The 12,228-nt window shown below is 44.8% G+C and overlaps 1 protein-coding gene across 5 annotated transcripts in view; it reads left to right on the top strand.

Annotated features, from left to right (window-relative positions):
- Ppa2 (inorganic pyrophosphatase 2) overlaps positions 1 to 12,228 on the top strand; it is a 70,340-nt gene that overhangs the window by 23,573 nt on the left and 34,539 nt on the right. For all 5 annotated transcript variants that reach the window (XM_085677697.2, XM_085677693.2, XM_085677696.2 and 2 more), the window contains one exon: positions 9,245 to 9,331. In XM_085677697.2, coding sequence (XP_085533823.2) covers positions 9,245 to 9,331 — 87 coding nt within the window. The remainder of the gene's footprint in view (positions 1 to 9,244; positions 9,332 to 12,228) is intronic.

Genomic DNA, 12,228 nt, shown 5'->3' with positions numbered 1-12,228 from the left:
GGCTGGTTTTGGGACAGGGTTTTTCTCTGTAGGCCAGACTATCCTGGAACTTCCTCTGTAGACCAGGCTGGCCTTAAACTTACACATCCATCAGCCTCTGCCTCTCGACTAATGGCTGGAACTAAAGGCATGCTCTTTCTTAATTCAACTGAATTAAACTGGAGCCATCTCATAATTTATTGTGTACTGTGCCTTCTACATTACCTAATTTTCACACTCCAATCAACATCTAAAATGATGTTTTAAAAATAAAAATCTGGCCAGCTCTTAGGAGGCAGAGACAAGGGAATCTGTAAGTTTGAGGCCAGCCTGGTCTACAATAAGGAGTTGTGGGACAGCCATCTCTACAACAAAGCCTGGTAACGTTTTTCCCATACAAGAACCTTTCGGTGGTTCCATATTGGAAAGAGAGTAAAGTCTGAAGTTCTTAGCCCACTCCTTGTCCTCGCGATCCTAAGACTCATTGGAAGCCCCTTCCCCTTCTCCTTCCCCCTTCCCCCTCCCCCTTCCCCCTGCAGGTTGTCCAGTGGTCTGATCTCTGCACCCCCTCCTTCCTCCTCCTTCCTGCAGGTTGTCCAGTTTTCTGATCTCTGGCCTCCCCAGTGCCTCTTCACTCAGCACACACTCATTGCTGCTTGATACTTGCCAGGGACTGTTCTTGTTCTGAGCATAGGGTTAAAAGTGATAAAATTCCTTGGGAACTTTTTTTCCAGACACGAAGTCAGACAGTAAACAATACAGTGAAATGTCACATGCTTCAGGATATGAAAGATGGGGCTGGAAAGATGGGTCAGTGGTTAGAGCACTGGCTGCTCTTCCAGAGGATCTGGGTTCAATTTTCAGCATCCACATGGCATCTCACAACTGTCTGTAACTCCCATGTCCCAGGGGATCCAGTGCCCTCTTTTGGCCTCCTGGGGCACTAGCCACACATGTGCATGTCTACACATACATACATGTAGACAAAACACTCATACACATAAACAAATAGAATTCATTTTGAAAAAATAATGTGAGAGAAAAATAAAACAGGGAATTTGGCTATTGGACATGTAAGGAGGGTTTCCATTTAGACATTGGGAAGATCTCTATGAAATGTCACTGTCTGGGGCTATGGGACATGTAAGGAGGGTTTCCAATTATTTTTTTTTTTTTGCTTTATGTTTTTTTTTATTTGTTTGTTTATTCAAGTATCCAAAAACACTCTTTCCACTTCCTCCCCTCCTCCCAATACCCTCCCGCTTCCCCCACTCCCTCTCCTCCTCCCTCACCAATCCCAAGAGCAGTCAGGGTTTCCTGTCCTGTGGGGAATCTAAGTTCCTCCCCCCTCCCTCCGGGTCCAGGAAGGTGAGCATCCAAACAGGCCAGGATCCCAAAAAGCCAGTCCATGCAGACGAAACAAGACCCAGTGCCATTGTCAATGGCTTCTCAGTCTTCATTTGGACCTTGGGGGCTGAGTCAGCCCCCATGTCAGCCACATTCAGAGAATCCGGTTTGATCAAATGCTCGTTCAGTCCCAGTCCAGCTGGCCTTGGTGAGCTCTCATTCGATTAGTCCCCTGTATCAGTGGGTGAACGCACCCTTTGCGGTCCTGACTTCCAGTGCTCCAATGTGGGTCTCCGTCTCTATCTCCATCCATTGTCGGATGAAGGCCCCCTCTGATTTTGCTTTCCTTGCTCACGATCTCCCTCCCTCTGCTTCTCATTTGGACCTAGGGAGTTAAGTCCAGTGTTCCAATATGTGTCTCTGTCTCTATCTCCATCCATCGCCATATGAAGGTTCTGTGGTGACATGCAAAATATTCGTCAGTATGGTTATGGGCCAAGGCCAGTTCAGGCACCCTCTCCTCTGCTGCCCAGGGAACAATCTGGGGACCTCTCCTTGGGTCTGGGAACCCCTCCAGAATCAAGTCTCTTAAACCCTAAAATGGCTCCCTTAGTTGAGATATAAACTTCCCTGCTCCCATAGCCATCCTTCCTCCCTCCCCCCTCCCATTCCCCCAAGCCATCCCCAATCCTCCCCCACTCCCCTCTCCCTAACCATCTTCCCCTACTTCCACCCCCCCACCCCCCATGCACCCGAGTTTGCCTGGCAATCTTGCCTAGTTCTAATATCCAGGAGGATAACTATATGATTTTCTTCAGGTTCACCTTATTTAGCTTCTCTAGGATTACAAATTATAGACTCACAGACCTTTAACTATGGCTAAAATCCACTTATGAGTGAGTACATACCATATTCCTCTTTTTGGGTCTGGGTTACCTCACTCAGTAAAGCGTTTTCTATTTCCATCCATTTGCATGCAAAATTCAAGATGTCATTGTTTTTTACCGCTGAGTAGAACTCTAATGTGTATATGTTCCACACCTTTTTAAACCATTCTTCTATTGAGGGGCACCTAGGTTGTTTCCAGGTTCTGGCTATTACAAATAGTGCAGCTATGAACATAGTTGAACAAATACTTTTGTAGTATGATAGGGCATCTCTTGGGTATATTCCCAAGAGTGGAAATGCTGGGTCCTGAGGGAGGTTGACTCCCAGTTTCCTGAGAAACCGCCACACTGATTTCCACAGTGGCTGTACAAGTTTGCATTCCCACCAACAATGGATGAGTGTTCCCCTCACTCCACATCATCTCCAGCATAGGCTATCATTGGTGTTTTTGAGTTTAGCTATTTTGACAGGTGTAAGATGGTATCTCAAAGTGGTTTTGATTTGCATTTCCCTGATCGCTAAGGAGGTTGAGCAGGTCCTTAAGTGTCTGCTGGCCATTCGAAGTTCTTCTGTTGTGAATTCTCTGTTCAGTTCAGTACCCCATTTTTTAATTGGGTTAATTAGAGATTTAGTGTCTAGTTTCTTGAATTCTTTGTATATTTTGGAGATCAGACCTTTGTCTGATGAGGGGTTGGTGAAGAGAGGGTTTCCATTTAGACATGAAGATCCCTATGAAATGTCACTCTGAATAAAGACCTGAAAGAAGCAAGGGCAAAAGTGGAGTGGGCATTCAGAGGCAGGGTGCAGCAGTGTGAAGCTATGCATGTAATGGGCCCGCGTTGGTGTAGGCTGAGTGTGTCCAAGTAACAAGAAGGGTTCGGTGAGAGGAGGCTGCACATGAAGGAGAGTAGCAGACCCCATCTGCCCTTGCTTCCCTTCTCAACCGGATAAACCCAAACTGATTTCGTCAAGTGAGTGTGTCTGTATGTGTCTGTGTGTGGACATCTATGTACAGCCTCACTGAAGATGGTATATGTGAGTTATCGCCCATGTAAAAATAGTATTTTACTTTTTTATAAAATTATTTTATTAAAACTTAATGGAATAGATTTTAACGCTAAAATTACAGAGAGCAGAGACTGCTGATGGTAAGGGATAATCCTACATAATATCTTTTTTTTGTTCGCCTGATTATTGATCAGACAGATTTAGAATGAAAGCCAATTTCTGGTTCCCTTTGTGATGCTGTCTCCATCACACCCTTCTTTTTCCTCCCTCTTCCTCATCCCCGACCCACCCTCCAGCTGACTCCCTTTCCGGTATGCACAGTGCCTGACTGAAATGCTTGCATCCACGTCTTTGTGATATCTCTCAAGCTTCCTGTGAATCTTTCACCTTGCCTTGTGAGCACCATTCTTTCCACTCGTTACTCCTTTTTCTAAATACTACCAAATTATAACTGACTATAATTTATCTTGTTTACTGTTAGATTCTTGAAGTTAGAATGCAGGCTTTATTAGCTCAGGAATTCTGTTCTCTTGGTGGTTATATTCCAGTGGACCAATTTGATTCTTGACATACTGAGTTAGTGATCAATAATTTTGTGTGGCTCCCCGAAAACGCCTTCCTCAGTCTTCCCAAGTGCTAGGAGTGCACTAACAGCACCAGGGCCAACACAGGGCCTGTGCTCCCAATTGCTGTAGGGGAGATATGGCGAGGTATCAAGTCTCCTGCTCTCACATGCTCAGGGATGGCTCAACCAGCAGGGTGCTCTCACCCACCAACAGGGTCAGCTCTACTTTGCTGCCTGGGTGAGATGCAGGACTTGCTCTCCCACCCACCACAGGTGATGAGGAGTGAGGAACGGGGAGGTCTTCTTTCTTTCACCCACTCTACCATCTGACAGATGAGGGATGGGGCCAGATTTCCATGCACTGATTGTTGGGCCAAGGCTCAGCCCTATTGTGCCATTTGTGTGACATATGGGGCTCCCTCTCCCAAGTGCCGCAGCCAGGAGGGGCACTCAGCTCTCCTGTTCTTGTTACCCTGAGACTAGCTTTTGCCACCTGTAGTAGGTGGTGATGGGGGAGGGCAGTGTCTCCCTTGCCTGTGCCACCACATGACAGACAGCGGGCCAGTTCTCCCGCTCTCTCGCCTTCAGGGCTGGCTCATCCACACCCCTGCCCACAGGGACAGCTCTACTGTTTTGCCCAGGTGAGGTGCAGGGTCCACTCTCCTGAGTGCTGCACAGCTGGTGAAGGGAAGGCCAGTTCTCCCTAGTGCTATAGCCAGGGAGGGGCAGAGCCAACTCTGTGCAGCCCTACCCTCGCTTACCCTCGCTTATCCTCGCTGTCTTCAGTGGTAACTGGAGCCACGGACACCAACCCGGACTGCAGTCTTGGCCCTTGGCAGCAACCCAGGCCCTGACAACACCACACTGTGGCCACAGGTTCAGCTAGCTTTTTTATAGAACCCGGGCCTACTAGCCCAGGGATGGCACAACTCACCGTGGGCTGGGTCCACCAACCTCCATTCATCAGTGTTGAGAAAATGCCTGACAGCTGCATCTCATGGAGGCATTTCCAAATGACTTTAGCTTGGGTCAAGCTGACATAGAAAACCAGCCAATCCAGCACATATGGATGGATATGGATTTGGTCACCAATATTTTATCTTGGTCACCAATATTTTATCTTGATCAAGCAGGAAATTTGTTAAGAACAATTACCAAGCCAACTGCTTGGAAGGACATTTAAGCAGCAGAACGCTAAGTAGAAATCATATTGATGAGCTTGTGACTCATTGATGAGTCATCGAAGAGTCACGAGCTCATCAGTATGACACCATCATCTCAGACCTTTAGTGTCTGTGTTCTCCCACACAGGGCTTTCCTCTGACTTTGACTTCAATAAAAAAATCATCTTTCCACTTATATTTACGTTTACCCACATTTAACGGGGTCATTCCAGCAATCCCTTTCTGAGAGCATATTTAGAACACTTGCCTAAATAATATTAAGGAATTAGTCTCACTTTACAATTCAGCCTTCAGTCTGAACACAATATTGGCATGTTTATTATTTTAAACTTCATTACAAATTTGAGTCATTGGCCACAAGCATTAGATGGTGTTATTTGTTAGTTTTAGAGCCTGAGACAAGAGGCCTGTTTATTCATCTGTATGGTCTTGGCTCCTACCTGGAAAGGCTGCTGTAATAAAGGAGGTGGTCTAAGGTAAGCTCTGTAGTTAGTTCCCAGTACTATTAGCTATCAGTGTGGATGTTGCCGCTGATGGTAGCTGCTGAGGATAAAGGCGGCAGACTGTCAGGTGGTTTGATCTGTTTTGATGCAGATTGGGATGGGTAGCTCGCACTCCCTCTAATTTGGAACTAAGAACCCTAGGTGATCAGCAAGAACTTGTTAACACCCGCCCATGGGGACAGCTGTTTCTTCTCATTTTCAGTGATTTTCTAGGAGACCCAAGGGCCAGAGTGTGGTGATTATAAGCATATTGGTTGATATAGATTGTAAAGTAATGATCTCCAATTCCCGTACAAAGCTAAGATTTGTATTAGGCCATGTCAATATTTATTCTGATTTCATATTCATAGGTTTATAATCATTTTTTGATAGGTTGTTTGTAGCTTTCCCTTATCCTTTTCTTGGTTCCATACTAAGATTTTTTATTTTTAGATTATCTACTGGATCAGGCAGTGGTTCTCAACTTACAGGTTGCGACCCCTTTGAGGGCCAAACAACCCTTTCACAGAGGTCACCTAAGGCCATCAGAAAACATGGATATTAACATTATAATTCATAACAATAGCAATATTAAGTTATGAAGTAGCAACAAAGCTAATTTTATGGTTGGGGGTCCCCATAGCATGAGGAGCTGCATTGAAGGATCACAGCATTAGGAGGGTTGAGAACCACTGTAGTAGAGAGACATTTATGAGTCAGATTGTGAGTTATATACCCATCCTGCTTTATTAAATATTCTCCAGTTAGTCATATTAGAAGTTATAACCCTTCACACTCTTACGAGCATTACATAGGGATCCAGGTGGCCTGTAGCCTGTCTACTATTTTGGGTTATCAGATCTCTAAATTCTTAGAGAAATTGTGTTGAAATGTACTTTTAATTTGTGGTTCTCAAATCAAATGACTTTTCTTAAATGTATAAATCATCTGTATTTATTTTTTTGTCCTCCAGTTACCTGTTTGTGTGTTTAACCCATTTGTCCCGGTTGCCTTTTTTCTTAGTTGAGTTTGAACGTTCTCTTCTTGATCCTTCTTCGCTGGTCTGAGCTTTTTCTTTTCTCTGCCCTGTTATTCACCTAAACTTCCACTAGAGGGCATTCTCAAATGTTTACATGGTTCAAGGTTTCCTCGCCTGTTGAAATTACTCTGTATTTTCAAGTTAAAAGTGACATTACTTAATGTACAAACCTTGGAATGCAACTGAAGCCTGAAGAGGTGAAATGCTAAAGGCAGAAAATGGGAAAGGAACTAGTCTGTGTTTGGAGTTTGTTTGTTTTTTTGCTGGTACAGAACATCATGAAGAAGAAGAAGTGGCCCGAAAAGTCACAGTATTGAATGGCTTAAGACTGTTTCATTATATTTTAATTCCTCGGCATTAGAAACTAAATTGAGAGATAATATTGGAAGCGAGGGTAAATTCAGTCAGCCAGTCAACAAATAGATTCACCAAAGGGCTGGAGAGATGGCAGTGATTAGGAGCACAGTTGCTCTTGCAGAGGACCCAGGTTCACTTCCCAGCATCCACACGATGGTTTGCAGTCATCTGTAACTCCAGTTCTAAGGGATCCAGTGCCCTCTTCTGGCCACCACAGCCACCAGGCACAAGTGTGGTGCACAAATGTATGTGCATGCAAATATTCATACACATTAACTAATAAGTCTAAAAATATAAGAAAAAATTCTCCAGAGCCATATCGTGTGCATGTTATGAGAAGACACTTTTGCCTCAGTCTAAGGGACAAGGGCTAGAGATGGCTCGGCTGCTACAGGCCCAGCTCACAACCAAGATGACAATGTAAGGAAAGAGTTTCTTAAAATTAATGTTGCTCAGTATGGGCTAAGTTATCCCTTGAATATGAGCTTCCTAGTCACTGGCAGTAGACATCAGGACTAGGTCCAGGATGTATCCAAGCATTATCTTACTTGTGGCATTCCTTATATAGTTGAAGGAACTCAGTCAAAGTCGTTGTGGCTGAGGCAGGACTGGTATGTAGCTGTCTGCTTTCGGCCAGTCTGACTGAATGGAAGTGGGACTCATGCCTTAGGGAAGAGGAAACTCATGGGTATTTCCGACTTTATGGTCTAGATTGTGGGTTTTAGTTTGGTCCCGTGTTGGTTCCCCCACACATTGAGACAAATGTTCCTCCATTTATTAGCAGCCCTCTCTTGGTTATGGAGCCTGCCTTATTCATGGCTGCTCCTGGCCCACAGTGGATACTCAGTATCCAGCCTTGTGAGTGGATGCCAATGCCTGGTAGTCAGCGATAGGAGAGGAGCGGTGTTGATGGGAGGACCGGGAGAGAACGGAGATGCTGCAGGATTGCACAAATGTGCAACGTGCAGAAATGCACAGCCATTCTGAGAGTAAGGAACAGCGTGGCAAGAGGGGAACTAGGAGCCAGAATTTGCTGTGACCACTGAAGTGTGAGCATCTTAAGTTCTGGCTCACATTATGGAGTCTAACCCTGCCTCTGGTACTTAGAAACTCGGTGAGCTTTGAAACTATAGACCACTTCAGTTTATTTGTACAATGGGGTGAATAATGATGTACCCCTCACAAGCTGTGTATGTGTTTGCATGTGTGTGTGTGTGCGCACACACATGCACACATGTGCTAGAAAGTATCTGTCACCTATGCCCAGTGTATAAGGTTAACAATTGTAATGGTTTTTATTCTTGTTTTTTAGTAGTTTTAGTCTTGGGGCATACTTGCTGGACCTGATTTTTTGTTGTTGTTTTTTGTTTATTTTAAAATAAGGATGGATCAATAGATGTATTATAATTAAGGCTAAAAGTCTTAAGTTTTTCTGAGGTTGCTTATAAATAAGTACGCATTTTTGGTTACCTACACAACATAGAGAAAGTAAACTCGGATAATGTAAATGCCAGGATAATAGCGGTGGTGGTTGAATCTTGAGTTGGCAGTTTCTCATCCCTTCTAATGTCAATTTAAGAAGAATCATTTCAGTCAGTTTCTGTAATTTGATTCAGAGTCAAGCAGTTAAGGAGCTCCTGGAGGGAGGCGGTGCCTGGGAGAGACTTTTACATTGATGGCAAATTCCAATTACATTATTCATCGCCAAAACTGTAACATATATTTTGTAGCCAATGGGTTATCATCTTCCCAGTAGACAGAAGAGTTGACTTATTTGTGTGATTTTTGTCAGGAACCTGAAATTTAGTGACAAAGGCAGCGAAGATTTTTAAGGGCGGGAAATGAGACAAAAAAAAAAAAAATGGGTTTTTCTTCATTGGAGTAAATCATACCTTGTCCTTTGTTTCTGGGGGGAAAGCTCTTTCTAGCAGTGGAGACATTTAACCAATAGGAAGTTCATTTCAGACAGGAAAAGCTAGGCTGAGAGGCTGCCACCCTGTCAGATGGAGCGGCGAGTGACCGGAGCCACAGACGAGACAGTCGGGTAGAGAGAGAAACAGTGAAACTCTGAAATTTGTGAGTGTGAATTCAGCCTCTGACTAAGCTTGGAGGATGAATATTCTGAAAATTCCGCCCACTTTCAGATGTGAGGACAGACAAATTAGAGACAGAAGGAGGAAGTGCTGTAAATCCCTTTTAATTATTACGGTGCTTGTGGGTGTACTGTGTGCTGGCGTGTTAGCCCAGAGCCTGCGTGACTTGGGGTAATTTTTCCTTTGAATCGTGGCTAGCTATAAAACTTCATGATCATGGGGAAAGATTAACGTGTACCGCAGTGAGTGTTACCCTACATTTCTGCCTCAGTTTTTGACTTTGTTTTTGTTTTGTGTTTTAGACCTGGGAAGATCCGTACCAGAAGGATAAGTGCACAAACTGCTGTGGAGATAACGACCCTGTTGACGTTTGTGAAATCGGCTCCAAGGTTTGTTCTGTAGACTGCGCTGATCCTCACACGTATTCTGGTTTATTCACGTCTTAAAATCTGCTTTGGCCTCCTGTTTGTTCACTCTTCAGAGCTGGAGCGTATCCATCCCTCTGATAGTCAGACTTTTTAGAGATCTTTACTTTGTCCTAAGTCTAGGCTTGAGGAACCATGGCAGCTGGAGTCCAGCCACCGCCTGCTTTGGATTTTCATACACAATACAGCTGCACTCATGTGTGCCTTGTGTAGGGCTGCTTTTACACCACAGCAGCAGAGCTGAGGACTTGTAACAGGGACTGCAAGGCCTAAAATATGTGCCACCTGACCCTTTAGTGGAGGTTTGCCAAGCCCGGTCTTTAGATTCCTTGCCATTATCTAGACAAAAACTTGAGTACTGATGGGAACCACCTGCCGGGGCTGAAGAAGTGGCTTCGGTGCTAAAATGCATGGCCTAGAGAGTGTGATAATCTGAGTTTGAATCCCCAGAACCCGGGGAAGGGAAGCCTAGCACAGTGACACACACTTGTAATGCCAGTTCTAGGGAGGCAAAGACAAGCAGATGCCTGGCCGTTGCTGGCTAGCTAGCTGGGCCAGTTTGGTGAAGTTCAGGCGGCTGGAAGACCCTGTCTCAAATAAGAAGAGATTATCCTCTGACCACACACATGGATGCCTGCCCTCACACATGTGTGTATACAGGTGTGCACACACTTGAAATCACGAGACAGAAAACCCTCCTCCTTTTTCTTCGCATATCTGCTTCCAGGCTGCCATGCCCTGTGGAGGGAGGGAAAGTTCACGAGCCTACGGGCTGGTACTGCTGGTAACTCTCCCGTCTGCTCCGTTCCTACAAGCTTGTTCCGTTCTGTTCATATCAAGAGCTATGTATTTTCCCAGAAAAGCCTCCAGTCTCTGAGGTAAATCTCTCGTAGATCTCAGCAGGGGCCAGCTCCCTCATTATTGCCCCCAGAACTGTGTAAGGGGTCTGTGTCACCCCCCACAACTGCTCTAGAGGTCACACTTCCTACTTGTGAGGGGTATTTTCTTTGCCTTTCTCTGTAGTTGTTCTCTGTCATTGTTGATGTCTTACCGCAGGCACCCTCTCCACATAGTACCCATCTCCGTCCCCTGCTCCCATCCTCGTCAGTCCATTGTGAGGTTGCTTCTTCCCCTCCACCATCATTGCAGTAAGCCTGCCATCATGGGGTTCCCGAGGCTGCAGCAGAGGCCTTTGCCTTCCCTTCAGTACCTGTCATTCCCTCTTCCTCGTTTGAGGCACCAGTCAATTACATCATGCTAGTCGGCTTTCCCGCCCAAGCAGTCCGGCTCCCTCCCCATGGTTTCATTTGTTAGCGCTTTTCCTCCTGCCTACTTCTTAGTCCCAGGGAGCAGGAGGATGCGCCCTTGTCAGTTCCTGTGCTCCTGTGCTCTCCCGCCCAGTGAGCCAGTCCCGGGGGTCTCTGGTTTTCTTATAACTGACAACATCAGCTCACACCCTTGCTTTCAGCTCCTGCATCTGTACTCAGAGATCTCTCAGGCCTCTCAAGTTTGTGTCCCAAGCTATATTCACTTTTTCCTTTTTGCTAATTCTCAGCTCTCAGTGTTGCTGTGTGTGTGTGTGTGTGTGTGTTGGGGGGTTATGGGAGAGGAGAGTAACAGAAAGTGCTAGGCCACTGGGAACAGAGGGGTCATCTCGACTGCTTGCTTCTCTTCACCTGTTAATGATGCAATATTGATTTTGTGTCCAAAAGAGCTTTCAAAACTAATTATTTTCCCTTCTTGCTGCCAGTAGCTCTATCTAGTTCACCGTTAATGTCTCGCCTGGCGTATCCCTTCCACTACTAGTCTCCTCGCTGAGCTGCCATCCCTGCCAGCTCTGCAGCCACGCTCCCTTTGGGACCTGGCTCCTGCCCCCTCTCCTGGCCAGTCCTTGTGTTCCTCTGACATAGTTGAAATCAGTCCTTAGAAGCTTACGTTAGCATCTTCAGGTATAGTTATCTCTATTTATTTTTTATATCTGTTTATGGTTTTCTCTTCTCATTTTTAATGTTAATCATCATTTTGACTTCCCCTCTTAATATTTCCTGTCATTTTCCCTTCCTGAATTTTTACTTTCTTTCCCCTTTCTGCCTTCAGCACCCCCCGCCCCCGTGTCATTTCTCTCTCTCCCCCTCCTGTCCTTCTGCCCCTCATCCTTCCTCGTTTTGGGAGGTGATGAATCCTTACTCTACCTCACAATTCTGATTTTTTACGCAGATTTGTTAGAATTCATGGGTGTGATGCTGTTATAGATGTCTTCAACAGAAATAATGAACAAATTGTAACTTTTATCAAATTTAAGCTCTAATTTTCCAAACTTTTTTAAAAAATAGTTTCTTCTAAGAGGGATTAAATAATGTCTGTAAAATTAAATAGGCCACAAGAAAAAAAAAAGGAATAAAGTGTCTGAATGAATTCTTGCTATGGCTAGGTTCCATGCTAGGCTCTTTGGTTTCCTGCCCATATCTCATTTCATAACAAGTAAAGACAGCTAAGTGAAGTGACTTCCCGTTGCTGGGAAGATTATGTGTTTAAAACAACTCTCTTGTTCTTGGAGAGTATCTTAGAGAGTAGTCAGTTCATATTTGGTGCAAAATATTCAGTCAGTTTAAACCTGGCATGGGTAAGAAGCTTAAACAAAGGCATTTTCTTTTGACCCATGTGACATGTCATTGAACATGTAATTAGTGAGGCTGTGGCTGGAAGAAATGTCAGTGACATTTGTGGCTGATTAACGTCGTGACACAGTCACACTCATTGTAAGCCAAGGATAACTAAGAAAACTCCATAATCTAGAGGGTTAAAATTTGCAGAATTATTTTTAATGTGTAATTGCTGAAGAGTATATTAACTAATTATTG

This window comes from Myodes glareolus, chromosome 17 (genome assembly GCF_982192425.1).
Source record: "Myodes glareolus chromosome 17, mMyoGla1.1, whole genome shotgun sequence".
NCBI classification, from domain to species: Eukaryota; Metazoa; Chordata; class Mammalia; order Rodentia; family Cricetidae; genus Myodes; species Myodes glareolus.
The sequence above is the reverse complement of the archived record's forward strand: the minus strand, read 5'-3'. Positions and strand labels throughout refer to the sequence as shown.